Here is a 20787-nt window from a genome sequence, read left to right as displayed (position 1 = left end):
AGTATAACGCTCAGGCAGAGGAAAATAGAAACCCTCGAAATTGAATTTCTATTGTACACAAACATGTTTTTGTAAGCTCGCTGTAGGGAAAGTACAAGCCTTTGTGAGAGAGGAGGAGGAGAAACAGCTTGTTATTGACTTACCAACAGTATATATACTAGCATCGGTCAGCTTATTGATTGTTGCTTCCTGGTAAACTCCATCCTGGTTCTTCACCTCTACAACACCACCCACCTGTGGGACGGACACACTGCTGTTATCTGGCATCCTAATGTGCTACAAATGATAAATCTAATGATGTCTTTTAGAGTAATGAGACAACCATTTTGCTGCTACAAGAATCACAAATCGACTGAAATTAAATTGCAAAGCGAAGTGCTTCAATTATCTCGTGCTTGTTTCTACATTCACTATGATCTTCTAATCAATGAATGGTAATTAACGGCAATATGTGTGTGTTATGTTCCAGCTGACTGTGAGACGACATCAGCCTCCTCCATCTTTCCTGCCTTACCTTTAGAGGTCCTTTGATGTTTTCATCATGAACCTCAGCTGTGGACAGATCTGGTTTAAAGGTCACCTGAAGAGGGAGGGAGAGGCAACAGGGGAGGAGAATCAGTAACGAGGATAAACAAACAATTCCCCCATGGCCTGCCCACCGGGCCACATCAATCCTCCACTTCACAGAGGCAGCAGGTCCCCGCTAACGCTGCTGGACTCTATAACTGTACACTCATTACAATGATGGACTCTTTCATGTAGGGCTCCACGATTATGGCCAAAATCATAATCCCTATTATTCATAGATTTTAGGGACAAAATATTTGTATATGATATATGTATTCCGTGTTGTGCGTAATTTCAACCGTCAAAAACTCCAAACGTCTCTTTTTACGTTGTTATTGTCATCTATAGCGGTTATTTGCATAAAAACACAAAATTAAAATGATTAGGAAATAAATGATTGTATGCTTATTTAAATATTTGCTTTGATAAAAAAAATCTTAAACAGGTCATATCTCTCTCTCTATTATCAATTTTAATATTGCTGTGAAAATTTCTCCTTCAAACAACTTGATTTATTCAAGTTTCTCGCAACAAAAATACATTTTACAAGATTACATTTGAACGCATCATGATAGTATTATAATTTACCATCGCTCAATACTCATTTTTACGGATTAGAGCCTGAAGGCATCATAATGTAACTCAATGGAACTTCCGTTAACGTTAGCTCTTCAGCTCTGTGCTGTCGGCAGACGAGCCGGTCTCTGTGATCCCTCTCAGCAGCATCATGGGAATGAATTACAATATAAGAAGTGTCTGATAAGTTAGTTGTTCCAAATGTTTTTAAGGTTGTTCCTCCGCGGCTTATTTTGGACAAATTGCGTGGCGGCTGCACATGTGTGTGTTTATATATGCGGATATATGAGACTGCTGAAAACCAGCCAGCTTTAATCGGCTGCTGATTGACAATGCATCTCTAGCTGTTAGTTTTGGAATCACTTGCTTTTTTGTATGAGCAGAGCACGCATTTTAAAAAGGTCAGTATCGCAGTGGATCATGTTCATTTAATTGTGGGAAGGCAAAAATCATGATCGCCATTAATATTCGATTAATTTGTGCTGCTCTACTTTCACGCAATACTTGGCAGCGAGGCAGGATTGTCGCTTTTAAATCAGTGAGAACATACTAGTAAAGACTTCCTGGTGTCATTAGGCAAGCAGCATGTGTGTGAATATTTAATACTATGGCTCATTTCTGGCATCGTTGAGCGACCGACCCCCCCACTTGGCAAATGCGCCGCATCTGTTGGAGCCAACTGTGGTGGATTTCTGTTGCCATTGTTTGGGCTACACTAACCAACCCCCCCACCCCCTCTCTCTCTCTGCAACTGCAGCCTCCCCTAAGTGAGCCACAGTAGATCATAATCTGATCATGCTCTGGTAATCTTGCATCTGCATGGTGACCTGGCAACGCTGAGTGACAGAAAAGACCACAAGGCAGCACACACACTTACGCAGCCATTTACTGTCACATATTTTCAAAGGAGCATGTGCGAAAAGTGCCGAAGCAGCCAGAAGCACCAAATCTGTTTAGTATTACAAATGCCCCTCCCTGCTTGATATATCAATATGCTCATGTGCTTCCTTCTCTGTTTCCTCGGGGAAATTAAAGTCATTTTTGAGAGCATGTGCTAGTAAAATAGTAACATAATTATAATGGAAAACCGGCTTCACTTTTATTGACTGCGATTTAGTTTAGAATCAGCCGCCATACGAGGGCAGAAAAAGAATGTTAAGCATCCCCGTCTCAGAAAACAAGCCTGCAGGTAACACATTCAGACAACGCTCTCTGGAGTCGGTTTCAAACATAACAGCAGCAGAAACGGCAATCTAAGTCTCGCTGTGAAGGCGGCATCAAGACAATGAATGAAAGAAATACATACTGTAAGATGCGGTTAAATTGTCGTGTCATAAAATAGGATGGAAGAGGAAGGAATAAAGAGCTTTTTGAGGCTGCATTTCATCAGTTATGGAGATAATAACATTCCTGCCCGGTGGAGCAGGAGGCTCCGCTCTCCACAGACAGAGGGAGGGTGACTCTCGCTGTCCAAAACCTCAGCTAGTAAGCGTCAATAACACTTGCCCCATCCTGACAACCTCCTAACTGTGCTCGGTTGCTGCACGGTTCAACAGTGGCCTGTAACTGTACAACCACTTAGACTCAAATATTGGAATAAGATATGAAACCATATATCTAATAAAAAAAGAGCCTCCAGCAAATTTATGTGATGTGAATAGGTTTGTCGGGAGCTCACAGTCCATTATTTTACAAGATCCTTTCTTCCAATAAGCCTTAAATGTTACGGAGCTGCAGGACGTTTCACTGCACTAAATTCAAAGTGGTTAGTGAGCATTTTTCCTATTTGAAAATGCAAGACTTTTATGCTTCTGTTTATTTGATACAGCAGTATGAAGTGAACTTTGATCTTGATTTATTCAAGCCAACTTGACTGCGGAGGTGGATTCTTTTGGTCATACACAGCCAAAGGAAATGATCCCCAGCTAATAACAAACAGTAGTATAAAACCTGACTGATCTGCAAATGCTTTGAGAGGGAATTGATGCTGCTCTGCAAAAAAAGTGGATGTATTTTCTCATTTAAGAGATTCTTTTATTTGCACTCTGCAGTGAAATCTATAAGGAAAACTAGGGCAGCACAATTTATTGAAATTGAATTGAAAACGCAATATGGCCAATTTTCAAATCACATGAGGCGCAATATTTGTTAAAGGTGAAATGTGTCGAATTTTAAATTAAATATTGTGGTGCTGCAGAGATGTCCTGGCCTACACATCATATTATACAGACTTAATAAAATGTCTTTGTTTGGTACAGATCCCCGCAAAAAATCACACCATAATCATTTTAATAGGTTTTTCAATGAAAATGAGAATAATGAAAAAATTCCCTCTAATATCACAAACATATTGCAGTTGCAATATCAGCCAAAATGCACTATGAATCTATCATGCAGCACTCAATGTTTTACACAGTGTTTGTTACAGTGTCACAGGGTTTGGCCTGCCTGATTAAATGTGTGCTATACATGTCACAGTGAGCGATACTGACATGGTGCTAATTCTAGAGCGGATCATCATCATAAATAAGGATGTCAGACAAATCTTTTACTGGGTTTTAAAATCACTGAAAAGACACCAACGCCATATGCTGCCACCATCGACTTTGTTAAACAAGCCGACAGAGATTAATGAACCAAAGAACTAAAGAGGGATTCATTACAGTCGGTGGAATATCCAGATTCACAACAACCACTGAATAATTGCCATGTTCTCCGTTTGAGTAACAGAGCTCACATTCACATTACAGCAACCCAAAAAACAAACCCCACATTCTGCCAATTAGTATGGTAATTCATTTATGAGCTGAGACCGCCCTATTAGCTTCATTTTAGTCCACGATATTTAAACTAAGAAAGTCACGTGGTCTATTTGTCATGTTGTTCATCTCTGTCCGTGAGACAAAAAGGCAGAGTGGCAGAACATCGCTGCTCTTTTGTCTCTAAGGGGGGAACTACAGTGCATTGACACAGTGTAAAAAGCCAGCATCCAATCTTTGTTCCTCCCACACACTCTAAGAGAAAGAGAGACAAGCGATCTGTCTCTATTGTATTATCCAGATGCTTCAGCCCCACTGGGAAATGAGATACTGTACTACGTGCATCATGCCTTCATCAGCAAGGCGTAAAACCAATGGGGGAACAGCAGTCACACCGTCACCGGGACAAAATGTGGAAGCAGTGGGCGAGAGGGACGCCTGAGGATGTGATGGGTACCTGGTGGGCGAGGCCAGACCCTGCATCTGTCACAGCTGGGGCTCTGATCAGTGTTTCAGCTGCATGAGCAGTACTAACAACCTGAACCAGGTGGTAGAACTCCAGCATGTAAGCAACACAGCTGGACTTTTGGCAACATCAGAGACAAGAAAATCATTTAAATGCACCATCTAAAGGTCTTTGCAAATCAAGTAGGGATGCACTGGCTGCAAAATTTGGCTGATAGCTGATACTGATACCAATGTTTTGTTTATTTTTTTTCGATTCTATTTATTCCCCTTTTGTGCAACAAACCTCTTCATTATAACAAAAATAACTGTTTTAAAGTCATTCAGTATTTAATTGCGCTGTCTTTCAATGAGCACAAATTCAATCATACAAATTTATGAAACTTTTATTATAATCTTCTTTCACATGAAAAATATTCTCTTTAAAAAATGAGGGACGGACAGCTGCATGGGCTGCACGCCATGAAGGATGTTCCCACTGTAAAATACTGGGCACTGCATCATCCCTCGTTGGACTGACAGGCTTATAGTGACACATTACGCACACGCAAGGTTCGTTCCCATTCAGACCGCAGTGATTGTTTTTAATAAATCTTGTAAGCCATTGTTTTACTGCCTGATTTGTCATTGAGCATAACAGCGTTCTTGTCGCTGATCTTTCTCCGAGACAGTATAACACTACCACGCAGACGACTTTTTCTTTCACATTTATTTGTAAACAAACACACAATGCGCACGGCGCCCACCGTCATGCCAGAGACGTGTCCAGCCAGTGGCTTCTTCTCTGAATATATACTATATATATATGAAATACTGTTGTCAGAGACCGACCGCAAATAACCAACACAACATTTAACTGCAAAATTGATAGACAGATAAACATCGGCCACTGCCATCAGCGAATGTCATCTTATTTGCCAATAGCCCGATGGCAGTCAACAACGCAAATATCGGCCGTTACCGATGTTTGGCCGATGAATCGGTGCATCCCTAACACCAAGTTCATTGTTTTTCGTCTGAAATTGTCGCACCTTTAAAAATAAATACCACCTCACATTGTGTCAATCACGTTTACAAACGGACTCCGAAACTTTCTTTCATCATTAAAGTTTTTGTACCAGGTTCGATTTCCTGCGTTTTTTGCATCCGTTAAAAGGCAAAAGAGGGTTGTTTGACCACTCAGAGCCACCGTCTGTGCAAACGTTATCATCGTCAAAAACATCATCAAAAAAATTCACTTCGTCTCCCAGCACAAATCACTTTAAGATAAAGAAATAAAAGAATACAGAGATGCCCCGTTTTGGATTTGCGCTATCCATTGCACCCACATAAATAATTCAGTTTTGTCTAGTATTGTGAATTTTTGCAACAAATAGCATAATAAAACGCATCAGACTCTGTGCGTAATGTTTATCAGATGACGGATTAACAGAAATTCATATGAAAATAATGGAGTTGGTGTGCAAAGACCTTAAGAATCTGTCTAATATGAGGAACTTGAAATCATCCCAGCAACCTGGTCTCTGAAGGAATATTTTCAGCATCTTTTATATGTGGCCATCTCCAATCCAACCGCTCTGGATGTACATTAAAGCTGAGCTGTGTGATCTTGATTGTTGCCCCTTCGCACAAAGACAATAGCCCCTCGCCCTGCTGCCTTCCACTTCACACACAACACAGCCAGACAATAAATTTTTCATTGTGGATCATGAGCACTTTGAAATGTGACTTACCTTGGCCTTGACTAGCCTCTTGGCAGTCTTAATCTTGGCCTCACAGAAAGCCCCTCGATACTTGGCGCTCACATCCGTCCCTACTGTCAAGTAGGGGGGCTCCTCCAGAGTCTGAGGAAATAAAAATAACAAAACAGTGAATTCAAAGGCTTTTTTAAAATATATATATAGCTTACTGACACAGGTGTATTCACACAGCTAAGGCAGGAAGACACACATACAAGCTTCACATAGTGTAGGCCAGCTACGCAAAGCCCACCCGACTCAGTGATTCACCGATGGAAAACACATACCATCTGCTCTGGGTATTGGAAAACAAGCCTCTGAGGGAGCAAACAAAAAGGCCACTTCACTACTGCTTTGATGACTACAAAGAAGAAGCTATCCGGAACACATAGCACCATCTTGTGTCATCATTGGATGTTTATCCAACCTTTTTTTTCCCCTCAAGAACAGATTTGCGGAGGGTCGGGTACACAGAGAAAACAGACTTCCTGTGTGTGGATGAGGGCAGGAGATGTTTATGGTTCGTGTAGTGTAGAGATGTGGGTGTTTTACTAAGGCTCCAGAAAATGGTTAACCTAACAGAGGTATGTATTTAGACATCTTTCTAGAATAAGACCCACAGTGGAGCTCACTTCCTGCCCACAGGACACATCAAGAACAACTGCAACTTGTCATATACTGTATATAAAGTTATTATATCAGCTCCTACTCTAATGTGAAAAACTACAAATGTACCTTTTTTATTTTAGCAGCACTGAACACGAAAACACATCTTATTTTCTGAATGGATGAATGAAGTTTACTAATCACGCTGGCTACAAAACTCACTACTGAAAGCTGGCTCTGTTCATTTATGTAGGAACATATAAATATTCAATCAGGATTTGAACTTATATTCAATATCAAATGAATATATGAGTAAAATTCACTGCATATGCATGAGCAACATGTTGCCCTCCTAATAAAAGAGTAACAGGTGAAACCGAAATATGGTTAAAAATATCCATCGTCCAATTATCCAAATGAACATAAGGGCTTCATATCCCTCTTTAATTTATTTGTTACCTGAGGCTAAATCTCACAGACAACTAAAATATGTAGTAATTTTGGGCCATACACTCAAACCACAAGACTAAAAAAAGAATCAGATTTATGAGACATTAACAGGAGGTGAAGATTATCTGGACAGGCACACTAGAAGACACTTTCTATTAATCAAACCTCAGCCAAGTTATCAGAACAACCAGAGGTTGGCTGTCGTGCAAATAGGATGCTCTGATTGATATCAAAGGGTAGAAGTATATACAGGACTGAATACTAAAAATAAGCACGGTGGCTTGCCAACTTTAACAATCCAGTCCAGCTTTGTGAAAAAAAACAGTCAGGATGCTCTGCAGACTTAAAAGTAGTGTTTCACTTATTTTTATTTATCTTGTACTGTGAGGAGACAACTCAAGAAACTCTAACTGATGACGGGGTTCTCTGTGCACTGTGGTTAAAAATAGTCAATATGAACATCTGCTAGAGCTGCATATTGGCAAGAATCTGGCAATATGTATCTTGATACAGGCGTAACGATTCAATATATTGCATTTTTTTTTTTTAAATCTAATTTTAGGAAAACTGTCATAGTATAAAGAACACACCTGGAATACACCAATTTAGAATTGGCAAAAATAACACATTTATAATGCATGCAAAGACTGTATCGGTTTTGCCCCAAACTGTATGTGATTATCATAAAGTGGGCATGTCTGTAAAGGGGAGACTCGTGGGTACCCATAGAAGCCATTTTCATTCACATATCTTGAGGTCAGAGGTCAAGGGACCCCTTTGAATATGGCCATGCCAGTTTTTCCTCGCCAAAATTTTGTGCAACTTTGGAGTGTTATTTAGCCTCCTTTGTGACAAGCATGTTTGACATGGTTGGTATCACTAGATTCCTTAGGTTTTGTAGTTTCATATGATGCCAGTATCTTACAAGATGTTCACTCCAGCTTTAAAACCGAGCCCGCTACAACCTCCGAAAGATCGAACAGCGGCCGGGCCCGGCGGTGGGCTGTTGGATTTTTAAGAGGTTAATTAAAAATCGATACAGTATCGCACAACATAATATCGTGATATTTATGTGTATCAATATTTTCTTACACCTCTAACATCATCTACGACATAAAAGTGCAATAAAAAGACATATTTGAGATGTTACACTGCCAATAAAAATTATAATAAATCAAATACACATCCGTTAAAAATCTCAACTCAAACTGGCTGCAAATACAAAAAAAAGACAAGAAACATCCTTGTTAACAGCTGGACTTCCTGCATTGAACCAGGACAGGTTGCCTCTTAGATTTTGACAGATGGGATTCAGGGGCAGAGTCCAGTGCACTTCAGCCTCCCCACCTCTCAGATAAACACCTCATTAGTCCTTAGTGCAGTCTGGCCTCAGCACCAGCTGCCAGGCTAGCTAACAACGCCCGGTTTACATGACGCAGAAGCCATTTCCACCAGCTAACTAACTCTCATGTCAGTCATGGCTGCAACACCAAGCTGGACTACTGTGGACACCACTGGTCCTTCTCTTTCATACTAATACTGTCTTTTGCTTCCCGGCTCTATCCTGTTCCTTAGAGGAAGAGTCACACTACTGACTCAGAGAGGGCAGCTTAGGTTATCTTGACAGCTGTGGCTGCCTCCCGCATCTAACAAGACAGGGGTGATAACACACTACCGAAGCCAGATTTACATTTCTCATGCCCACATGCCAACACAAATAGAGAACGGTTTGTTGTTTCCACCTCCCCGCATTAAACTAAAACTATCCTTGGATTAGTTGCCATCTAGCCTACAGCTGTCTGCAGAAAAACACTGACTCCTTTCTCATCACTCCTGCCAGTACTGAGCGACAGACGATGTTTCCCCCGCTCAGAAGATCAACCAATCAAGATGACTAAGCTCAGAGAGGCAGAATTCCTGAGCCTTTGTGAGGTGCAACATCCTCTCACCAACTTAAAATAAGCTAAACACCACACAAGAGCTGCTCTCATCTACGATTCTGTCATAAAAACAGCAGAGCAGTATTTATCATAAGCCTCCGGCGCTGCTGCTTCAGCTTCTGTATGCAAAAGTCAACGTAATGGTAATAACAGTGGTGCAATCAAAACCAGCTCTCTGGCTATTCACCTAGTGCTACTGATGTGGAAAACACTCTCCAGGCACACGTGCTTGATTAAACACATACAAATGTGACTTGGCATGGGGTGACAAAAACGCACCTGCGGCTGGCGTGGAAAGAAACAAACCTAAATTGTGCAAAAAGCTGCAGCTTGACTGAAGAATGATCTACTTGGATCTGATCAGTCAGACGTGCACAGATACCACATTAGATAACTTAAATGTATTCACGCCATAAAAGCTTTTTTCCATGCTTGTTCTCTTCCTCTCTGCAGCTCTAGTAGACTTGTTTTTATTAAGAATAGCCGCTAACAAATCTCCGCCAATTCGGAGATAAACATTTCATTTCCTATAACGTCTTCACAATAAAACTCCCCCGTTATTTTGTTATTTAACCGCTTTTATTATGAAGCAGCAAAATCAGGAAATATTGAGTTTTCCTCAGCAGCAACTTTTTCTGGTCTCCTGCTCCTAACACACTAGGGGTGAGGGGAAAAGAAACGATAGAGCAAAGTATTGTGATATTTTGCGTGGATATATCTGATCGATACACGGCCATCAAGTATTGATCTTTTATTATATAAACTATTAACCTCTTAACGATCCGACGGCCACTATTAAGTCTTTCAGAGGTTGTATCGGGCTCAGTCTTAAAGCTAGAGTGAAGAAATATGCATCATATGAAACTTAAGAAAAATTATGAACACCTAAGTAATCGATTGGTACCAACCATGTCATGTTAGCTTGTCGGGAAGAACGGCAAATGACGCTGTAAAGTTGCACTAAATTTTGTTGAGGAAAACTGGCATGGCGGTCAAAAGTGCCAATGGAAAAGTCCCATCAGTATTTAAAGAAACTCTGGCGGTATCTAACGGTGAGATTGCAGATTACAACTTCTCCCGTGTGCCAAGCGTGGAGGATTGCTACGGTAACCGAAGCAAAAACGTGAATGGCCCTATCTAGAGCCAGTTGTTGTAAGAGTAGAGTGCTTAGAGTGTGTGTATACGTGGGAAGTGAGTGGTGAAGCGAGAGAGAGAGAGAGAGAGAGAGAGAGAGAGAGAGAGAGAGGGCAGCGGGAGCGAGTAACGTTATCGACTCCGGCCCAAGTAGCAGAAGTTAACAGAGTTTGGTTTGTCCATTCTGGGCTACTGTATAAACATGGCGGTGCAACATGGCGGACTCTGTGGAGAATACCCGCTCCTTATGTAGATATAAACAGCTCATTCTAAGGTAACAAAAACATAACGATTATTCTTAGTTTCACTAAGGAAAACTTACTTATCACACCGGTCCTTTAAGTCTTGTTAGTCAGGGAATAAAACAGGCATCTTTGAAATCATTCAAGACAAAATATACTGAGGTGACACTGGCAACAGCAGAATGAGATCAGTTTCTGCTCAATAAAGACTCTCAGGTCATGAAAAATTTAACAGCCAACTCCACAGAGCGCTAGTTGAAAATAAGCTGCTGCTGCTGCTGCTTATAGTGCATTTCTTGGACAGCCTGAGGGACTACAGCATTTTCATTCTACAACTCAGTAAAAAGATGCTCTCAGAAGGTAAAAGCTGCACAAAGAAATAAAAAAAATACTGATGGCACTGTTGTGGGGTGATACGTGTAAACTGTGGACTGTAATTCACTATGGTGTTTATATCAGACATCAGGGAGGGGCTCGAGGAATCCCCGGTCATTTGCTCAATAGACCACAGGCTATTTCTGGGAGGCTGTCCCATGGCAGCATGCAGATACCCATTGCTAAGGTATTAAGACACAGTTGCACCAGTCTCTGCAAATATTCCTCCAGACACTCATTCACTACAATTAAAGCCAATGTGACTGTCATATTCAAGAATATGTTTCAGGTTCAGATATTCTGCAGATTCACAAGTCAAAGTTCATATTTGCTGATCTTTTACCTTTCGAATTTGCATGGGCATCCAATATGTTTTAATGAGTCTTGTGTTTTGGTGGGTGTGTTAGTGGAGGAGTCAATGACTACGTTCACATGCACATTAATATTCCACTATTAGTCTGAATTTCATAGGGGTCGTGTAAACAGCATATTCCATTTGGATATTCTGAATTAGACCTTATTCCGAATGGAGCATTTTCCAATTAAGACATGTGGAATATGCCGGTAATATTCTGGTTTTAGGAGCATTTTCTGAATTGTTTTTTTTTTTTACAGCAGTTTGTGACACACGGTCTCTTGCCTGTTTACGGCCAGATCTGTGCGTTGAACACAAACCAACTAGACGACAGTTTACTGAGATGCATGCCCAAAAGAAAAGCCCACATTTGTGGTCCGAAGGAGAAACACACCTACTTCTAAACATTATTAGAGACTTGGATATCAACAGGTTTTTTAGATATGCTCAGATATCACAACGCTGACCTTTTCAAGAAGGTGGTTGAAGGAATGAAAGAGGGAGAGGTCCACCACTGGTTGCGTTAATCAGACTATGCATGGCTGCATGTTAACGGAAATATTAGTGGAATATTCATTTTCATCAGCCATGTAAACTCAGTGGGAATATTGTCTTTTTCAGAATAAGGGCAAAAATCCAAATATTTCGTGCATGTAAACATAGTAGCTCCTTTTTGTCCACTATCATATTCTGTTATCGTAGACTATTTACAGCCAGTGATTGCTCAGATTATTATTTCCAGAAAATCTACATCAGACCTGTTAAATCTCTCTTTTGGTGTTAAGTGCAGGACATTTCACTGAATCCAAGTCTAGCGGGTACATGTTTTTGATACAAGCCTTTTGGAAATGTTGTGATGAAGAGTTACTCCGCTCACATTATTAAAGACAGATAACCAGTGGTGGAACGTAACTATATTTACTAAAGCAGTAGTTTCCAAACTTGTACACATTAAGGACTCTTAAACTGACACGAATTAAACCACAGACCCCCATTTGATGAGATTTTTGCTGTTTGCTGTTTTATTACAGAAAGTGTATGAAACCCATGACCAAAATAGTAATACATTATTCACTGTGTTACTTATGGATTTAATTATAATTAAGGTAAATGATTCCCCTTTTAGCTGAGGACTACCTGGAACCCCACTGTACTAAGGCACCGTACTTCAGTACAATTTACTAAAGTATTTCCATTTTATGCAACTTTCTACAACTGTTGAAATTAAATGCAAACCTTTCTACTATCTATACCTTGCTGTTCACTTTTTTTCTCACTATTTCCCTTCATCACTCACACACCAAAACAGTAACCGTGTGTATGAGTGAATCTCCTGTTAAGGCACTGGAGTCACCTCACTCTCACTGTATTATCAATTTGAAGAGTTTTTAGGTCACTACTGCCCGGGATTAAATCAGATTGTGCGCCTCTTAAAGCTAAAATGACACGCGTTGTTGTTAGGATGGATGTGTGTCACTACTGTATGTTAGTATGTTTCAAGTTACACAACAGCACAAGATGATGTAAGGAACATAAGCTGGTTTATTCCGCTCAGGTGATGTCGGTGTAAACAGGATGACATAACAGTTAAACGTTGTGTACTATCTTTCTCCTCTCTTTTCATTGTGAGAATTACTATGTATTGATGTCTGCTTAAGCATAAACTACCGCACCTTTTTAAACATACAACTCAGGCACTAATCGGCATTACTTAAATATTAGAAACAATAGTTTCTGATCCATTATATTGTGCTGTCATGAATAGGCTTGTAGGCCGAACAAAGGAACATGCAAGAGGCATGCAGGAAAGAATTAAGCTCCCTCCCGGCCTAGCTCACACGTACAATAATCCTGCTGTGAATCACCTCTTTGTCCAAACCAAAGTCACCACAATTCCAGTGACTGGTGCTTCAGCAGGAGTTGCCTTGGCAATGCTATGGCAGCTTTAAACCAGAACAAAAAAAATAACAATCTTAATACCGTTTGTTTACGTTGTTATTCCCCAAATTGTAGGGCTGTCTAGCAAATTCACTCCTGCTGCAGTATCACAACAATACGAACCAAGTACAGAACTCCAAACATATTAATAAAACTCTGCTATTAGATCACTGATGCGTATAATCTCAAAGCAACCAATTTCCCCCGACCACTTACCAAACTTGTGGACTTTATAGTGTGGACAACTGCAAAATGCAAATGCATTTTTTTTGCATATGCCTTCTGAATGATTTGTAGCAGCCCTCGTAAGCCTTACAATGTGGCCTCAGAGGGGGTTTTAGTCGAACATGCTGCTGATGTTATCTTACACATACAATTCAGACCGTAAAAATTCCCTCGCTTAACAACAAATCATTTTACCGCTCTACAAATTATCATGCTTACATACTCATAAATCTGACCATATTTACACTGTACTCATCTGAATTATTTATTTTAACAAAGTACTTGGTTCCCAGCCGGCATGGACACGACCAACTACAGCAGCATACTGCACCTGACCTGCTGAGGGTCTCTTCCAAAATGCTTAAGTATGCACCGCATCACCACAGCACCACATGCTGTTAACTCGTCTAAATGCAGGAATAACTAAACACATTTCACTCCCACAGCACAGCAATTTTCTTACAAACAGCTTTGATCAAAAGCTGTCTGAATGGTTACGATTTTGACACAATAGAGAAAGTGTGGACTGCAGTTAAAGGAGCACTTCAGCAATTTAGTTGCTTAGTAATTGCACTTCCATAAAGTTGGGGCTCTTACAAGAGACAGATTTCAAACAGAATGGTCTAAACTGAAGTTGCAGAGGCAGACATATGACATTTAGTCTCAATAGCATCTTTCACTAAGGCCCTGTCTACATGTATACAGATATTTTTAAAAACGGATATTTTCCTCTACGTTTCGACCTCTTGTCCACACGCAAACTGAGTTTTGGGTCACAAAAATGGATATTTTTTCTAAGGTGCACATTTTTAAAAACTCTGGTTACTTTGCATCTGTGTTGACGTGTAAAACAGAGCGTTTGGGAAACGATGACATCCTCTCATTTGGCAATACTTTATTTAATTTGCAAAGAGATGCACCCTCTCAGTGTATGCGCCCTCTCAGAGTGGTGCTATGATGTTGGATGTTACAGGGACTGAGATAAATGCAGATGCAGGTACTACTGTTCTGATTGCATTAAAAACAAGTAACTTTTTTAACTCAGATTTTATGCATATGGTGGTGTGTTCTTTATACTGACAGTGTTCCTAATATTTGATTTAAAAAAAACACAATACATCGTCTTGCGTACAGTATCGCAATATGTTGCAATATATTGCAATATATTGAATCATCACCCCTGTGTCATAATACGTATCGTATCGCCAGATTCATGCCAATACACAGCCCTAATATAGACTATTAATGAATGATTGATGGAGTGGATATCAGACAGTGCTTAAATCTGCCATGGTAAAATATGACTGCTGGTAATGATGCTTCAGATATAGGGCTGTCCTCTACCAAAGAAATTCTTAGTCGACTAACACTCATATCATTTTGTCGACTAATCGATTAGTTGATTTAATCGACAGATCTGTGAAACTGAGTTTCTCCACAAAGAATCACACAAAAGCACCTCTTTAAATTTGGTGTTTACCAGAGATGTGCTCAGAAGTTTCTTATAAAAATAAGTCATTCCGCATGAAAAAAGGCACTGAAAATGTCTAATCGACTTTAAAATCTTAGTCGACTAAGAGAGACCAAAACAACCGATTAGTCGACTAATCAACTAAAGGGGGCAGCCCTAGCTTGAGACGTCTTTATTAAATCTTGTCTAGGTTACCAAGGTCATGGACGAAGTGCAATAGCTGAGTACATCTACCATATTACTTGTGCTCGAGCAAGAACTCTCTTTATTCCCATTTAAGCAAAGGTAGTTACATGATATTTGCAGATTGAGTTAATTAAGAATTCAAACAATTATTTTAAGCTAATAATAAGATGATAATCAAGATTTCAAAAAATTATTCTACACATTAGTTCACTTTTAGGATATCTAATGTTAATCCAAGTGTTTTATCCAGCACACAGTGTTAAAGCGGTGTTTGCAGTTGATGGAGTAAGTCTGTGGACCATAAGTCAGAGTGACAGGAAATGCTAAGCGAACATAATGAAAAGTTGTCCTCGTTACAGAGCAATTTACAGTTTAGGCAATGAGCAGATGCTCCTAATATACAGAGGAGTAAAATAAGTGAGCACTCCTGAAGCATCAATGAATCAAGATGACTGAGCACTATGAAAACAACAAAGGTTACAACATTTAACCAGAAATGTCAATGTGAAGACATCGCTGCTGTCAACAGTTATGAAAATAAGCAAGTGTAAGCATAATAATCATCTAATATCAGGCTACTGCTACCCAACGGGAGAGAATAACAACTGCAATATAGCCATGGGCACTAATGGCAACAGTTTAATGAATTTTCAGTTTCACACATTTAGCTTTATTCAAGTTGACACTTGTATGAAGTGAAGCAGCGGAGACTATAAGGTTGTAACTGCTAACCCCATTGGTTTCTACATAATCTGTGGCTCTGTTGACTGGAATGCATTTCTCGTCATGACAATCTGAACTCCATTGTCTTCCTGTGGCACAAACAATTTATTACACAACCACAAATCACCATGCAGTTCAAGTCAACACTACTAATAGAACAAGTATACCAATGCAAGCAACAGAAATGGTTCCAAGGCAGAGAAAAAGTAAAGCTTTGCACCAGATCAAAAATTGTTTCCTCATCTCTCATATACGATAGAGCTGCAACATTTAATCGATTAGTTGTCAACTAATAAATTAATCGCTGACTATTTTGGTAATCGAATTTTGTCCACAACTCAAAGATATTCAGTTTACTGTCATAGAGGAGTAAAGAAACCAGAAAATATTCAGATTTAAGAAGCTGGAATCAGAGAATCTTTACTGTATTTTTCTAAAAAACGATTGACTATCAAAATAGTTGATGATTAATTCAATAGTTGACAACTAATTGATTAATCGTTGCAGCTCTATTTTACACTATATGTGTGCCAAATTAACATTTAACTAAAAATACAGACTCCACAGGCTCACATGGCAACAAATGACAAGTTAAGACACAACAGCCTGCAGGCATAACAACCGCCACAACTATGATCCATTGAAACTATGAGAAAAGATAAACAGCCTATTTCCCAAACAATGACAGCTGTGACTTTTTTCCAAATTGAATAGGGCTGGAGAAAACAATGCCAGAGCGTTTGAATATTTCGGCAATTTCACAGCTCATTTATTCATCCATTCATTCACAATCATTCATATATTATTATGCACCATACCTTTAGCTTGAATTTTGATTATGATTGATCTCTATGAATGCAGTCTTTAAAATGAAATTCACATATATCACTACACCACCAGGCCCTATCTCAGCATGTCATTCAATAAGATTGCATAACAAAGCATAACGTCAAAATTACAATTCCCAATTTGTGTTTGCAAATACAGCTGGAGCCACTGGAAACTCAATATCACGCTTATCAAATAAATGTATTACTTTGGCCAACGTCCAAGACACTTGCCTCGCAGTGTTTGAACAAGAGCAAAAATTGACATTTAGTAAAAGTTCACACTATTCATGAGAATAAAAAGATGAAGCCATGCATATAAAATATTGATATTACATTTAGCATTTCATGTTTGATTTGCCTGCTTAAGGCATGTTTATACAGGAGTTAAATGGAACTAGGCTAAGACTGGAAATGCAGATGCTCTATTTGAGTTCCCAGTAGGGCTGGGACGATTCACCTATCTCCTGATTCGATACTATCACGATACTTGGGTGCCGATTCGATATGTATTGTGATTTTTAAGTATTGCGATTCTACAAGTATTGTGATTCAATATTACGATTTATTGCGATTTTTGTTAACTTTTTTAACACTAGATCATGGGGAAAAGTTGAATCATACACTTCTAGGGACTTTTACATTGGAAAATATCTAAATAAATACAGTAAAAATGTTTGATTTTCAGCATGTATGTAGTATGCAGTATGTAGAGATGTCCTGGAGTCAAATATGTCAGTTATTGTCAGGAATTATTTATTACATTTTTTCCAGCAACCCAAAAATCAAAGAATAAAGACATTTTCCTCACAAATTAGTAGTATTTTCTATTCAATTTACAAGGGACATGTAGTTTTTTATACTTCTGGTAAAAAATAAGTCAATCAATTTTATTTCCACATATGTATTTTATATATAGTTCCCTTTGTTAACACCTTATTTTGAAAACCAGACGTAGTTACGCGTGTATTACTTCCGCTAACTTTGCCATGTCCGTCGCTAGCTCTCCTGTCAGCTCCGTTCTCTTTATCCATCCATGGTCAGCTCCATCGGTGCCGTTTGGATACATTTAACATAAATGTCAGTATATGGATGTTCTACAGTTGTAGCTTCGGCCGATTTAACCACGGAGGTGAGAGTGGCGGCTGGTGTGACCGCACGTTGCTATAACGTTTCCTGTCCATGACAGCGTTAGCATGCAGCTTTTCTACTTTTTTGGGGATATGACGTTACGTTACTAAGACTACAACAATAAAAGCGGTAACTTCATTTTACCTCTGCATAGACTCAAATGAAGAAAACATATCGATTATGGCATAAAAAAAAAATCGATTTCAAAATCGTGAAAAAATAAATAAATCGCAATACATAAGTGAATCGATTTTTTTCCCAACCCCTTGTTTCCAGTGGCATGAATAAACACATGCAAGAAAATAAATGAGCATACCTTCATCTCTCTATGAGTCCTCTAGGTGACCAGTGTGACGAATCGGAGGCTGAAAACAAAACAGAGGTTGAAGAAGCTGTTAGACATCACAGACAGTACCAACTTCAGTCTGCCACAACAAGACATGGCTATGTTATGATGACATCACTTCTTCTTCTGCTGCTACATTTGCTGGATGCCATGAAAAAAAAAGCTGGGGCGGTAGACTCACACTTTACTTATAATAAAAAAACACACACATGAAATCTCAATTTTATTCTGATAATTGATTTTAAGAAAAGTTTCAATATAATTTGCATTAAATAATCCTGACTAATGTTGATGGTATGTGTGTGACGAGCCACATTCTTTGAAATTATTTATTACATTTTTTCCAGCAACCCAAAAAAAATCGTTGCAATCCGTTCTGCACATGCAATCTGAATTTATTCTGATAAATGAGAAAAGTTTAAATATAATCTGTTTAAATAATCCTGAGTAATGTTGAGTGTGATGAGCCACATTCCCCCAAAAAAAGATCTGTGTTGCAAAGTAAACCGTGGCAGGCTCTGATGATCTGATGATCTCTCTCATTCGCCCTTAAAGCCCTTTATGTAATGCATATTGTACTGTATGGAGTCAGCAGCCAGCTTGTTGGCAACGAAGGGCGAGCAAACACACAACTAGTCGCCTCTGTCTTTGCACAAATGCACGGATATGGAAGTAGTTTGAGGATAGAGAGACAGTAAAACGCTGCACGGTGCTCCTCGGTTTCTTTGGCAGCGTGGTGTCTGCACCGCACTGACACTACAGCAGAGGATGACGCCATTTCTGGAGCTGACAGTCGGGCTAAAAAAAGGAGAACACTTCAGCCGCACAAACACTGGAAATTGCGGGAACAAGTCGAGTGGTCGCCATTCAACCTGCCCCCCCTCTTGTGTCGGAGCCATTTCTCTTTCTGGGGTTTTTTTTTTTTACAGAAAAAACTGGTTCATTTTCGTTTTCGCTTCTCGTCTCGCTGCTTCTCTCTCTCTCTCTCTCTCTCTGCAGCTCGACGGCAGAAATATAGTCCGATAATAAACACTGGCAACACAGCCAGCCTCGTTATATAAAAACACATTGAAGCTGCGTGGTAATAACAGCGTTAAGTTGAAGAAAAGTGCAGCATTAAAAGTCACTTTCTTTCTTCACACAAAAAAACCCTTCTCTTGTATATCGACTGGGTCTGGTGGTTTTAGCTCACGTTGCTTTTTCCTGACAAAGAAACAAATCGGTTCTGCAACAAGGTCAAAGCCCAGAGGAAGACTTGTAACGCAGTAACATGGCGTTATAATACCTTACAACATGTTTTATTGTTATAATAATAACCCAACAAGCCAAGGTCGCAGCCCCTCATTCGTGGCTCTTGGAGGATACAATGTCATCCGCCCCAAGTGAGTGATTGACCACCACCACAGAAAATAATGCACATACTCGACTGTCTTTCTGTCCTAACCCGGGTTAACTAAAAGCGTCGAGTCCATTTAAACCTCCTCAGACCAGCCCAGACAGTTTGTCAGCGATGCCAGCTACGGAAATGTGCACTAAGTCCCATCCAGCAGAGGGAAAAAATAGTCCACATTGCAAATAAACTGATCTAAAGGCTGAGTTGTGTCCACTGCTGGACATCGAGAGGAGGATATACTAGTGGTGGTTTGCACAAAAGAAAAGCCTGACAGTGCAATTTACCTGTTATAAACTACATCGTTTACTCGTTGCTCGACAAATCATACCCTGCAGCGATGTCAAGCTTATGCAGGTTTCGTTGTAAATATCACTTTTGACTTGCTATTATTGTAGGAGAACAAACACAACCATGACAGACGTTGCTCGACTCGACGACAGACAATCTCTCTCTCTTCCGAGGATTCCTCCGCTCAGCAACACCAACACAACAACTATTCAACCTCAAGGAGTAAGCATAAACCCGTTCACCGTGTGTTCATCAGCTTCATTTAACTTTACTTATCCAGCTGACCAAGTTCTTCCTCATTCATTCACCTAGAAATCCCCCATAAACACACATTAGTTAACAAGTTATCTTAACGTCAAGGTTGGCTTGGTAACAGCAGCAGAAGAAGAAGCAAGCTAGTGCAAAATGTTCACAAAATAGCGCTGGCTTTGCCGAACAAAAGCAGGCTTACCTATGCCGTCAAGTTGAGAAACACCTCGACGAAAGTGTACTAGTAATCCATAGGAACATTTGTGTGAGAAATCAGGTGTTTTTAACGTCGTATGTTGGGTCGATGTTGGATGGGTAAAAAGTGGTTTTCGCAGAGCGCTGCTGTTTGTTGAGTAGCTCCTCTCTATAGCCTTAGCTCTCTTTCTGTGGATCCTTCCGCCACGCCTCCTGAGAATGATTGACACGCGTTTAAGCCCCGCCTCTATCTAGATATACGCTCGCTCATTGGTTGACACGGTGACGGGGAAACGCCTTACTAGCACCTGATTGGCTGATCCGAGGAGAAAAATATCCGTGGTAAGGTGTACCCGGTAATCCTACTGGGTTGTTCTCACTAGTGATGGGAATTTAGGCTCTTTTTAGTGAGTCAGATCATTTGGCTCAGCTCACCAAAGAAAAGTCGGCTCTTTCGGCTCCCCAAACGGCTCTTCGTTTTTACCACTTCTGCCTTTTTATAATTCAGCCAAATTTAGCGCTGTTTTGACCTATGATTAGTACGTGTGCACATATATCACTTAAATTATTCAATATAATTATACTAAACCTTATAATTTCCAGAATA

At 39.8% G+C, this 20787-nt stretch overlaps 1 protein-coding gene across 4 annotated transcripts in view; it reads right to left on the bottom strand.

Moving 5' to 3' along the window:
- The window catches only part of arid4b (AT-rich interaction domain 4B), a 73079-nt gene that overhangs the window by 26948 nt on the left and 25344 nt on the right, over positions 1–20787 (bottom strand). For 3 of the 4 annotated variants that reach the window (XM_037781328.1, XM_037781330.1, XM_037781332.1), the window contains exons 1-5: positions 20188–20374; positions 18026–18074; positions 6101–6211; positions 515–580; positions 144–234 (exon numbers count right to left, since the gene is read on the bottom strand). In XM_037781328.1, coding sequence (XP_037637256.1) covers positions 144–234; positions 515–580; positions 6101–6211; positions 18026–18031 — 274 coding nt within the window. In that variant the 5' untranslated portion in view covers positions 18032–18074; positions 20188–20374. Of the gene's footprint in view, positions 1–143; positions 235–514; positions 581–6100; positions 6212–18025; positions 18075–20187; positions 20375–20787 lie in introns of those variants that run through there. The other variant, XM_037781329.1, reaches the window with a different exon arrangement.

Source organism: Sebastes umbrosus, chromosome 10 (assembly GCF_015220745.1).
Source record: "Sebastes umbrosus isolate fSebUmb1 chromosome 10, fSebUmb1.pri, whole genome shotgun sequence".
NCBI classification, from domain to species: Eukaryota; Metazoa; Chordata; class Actinopteri; order Perciformes; family Sebastidae; genus Sebastes; species Sebastes umbrosus.
This window is presented reverse-complemented; position numbering and strand designations above follow the sequence as displayed.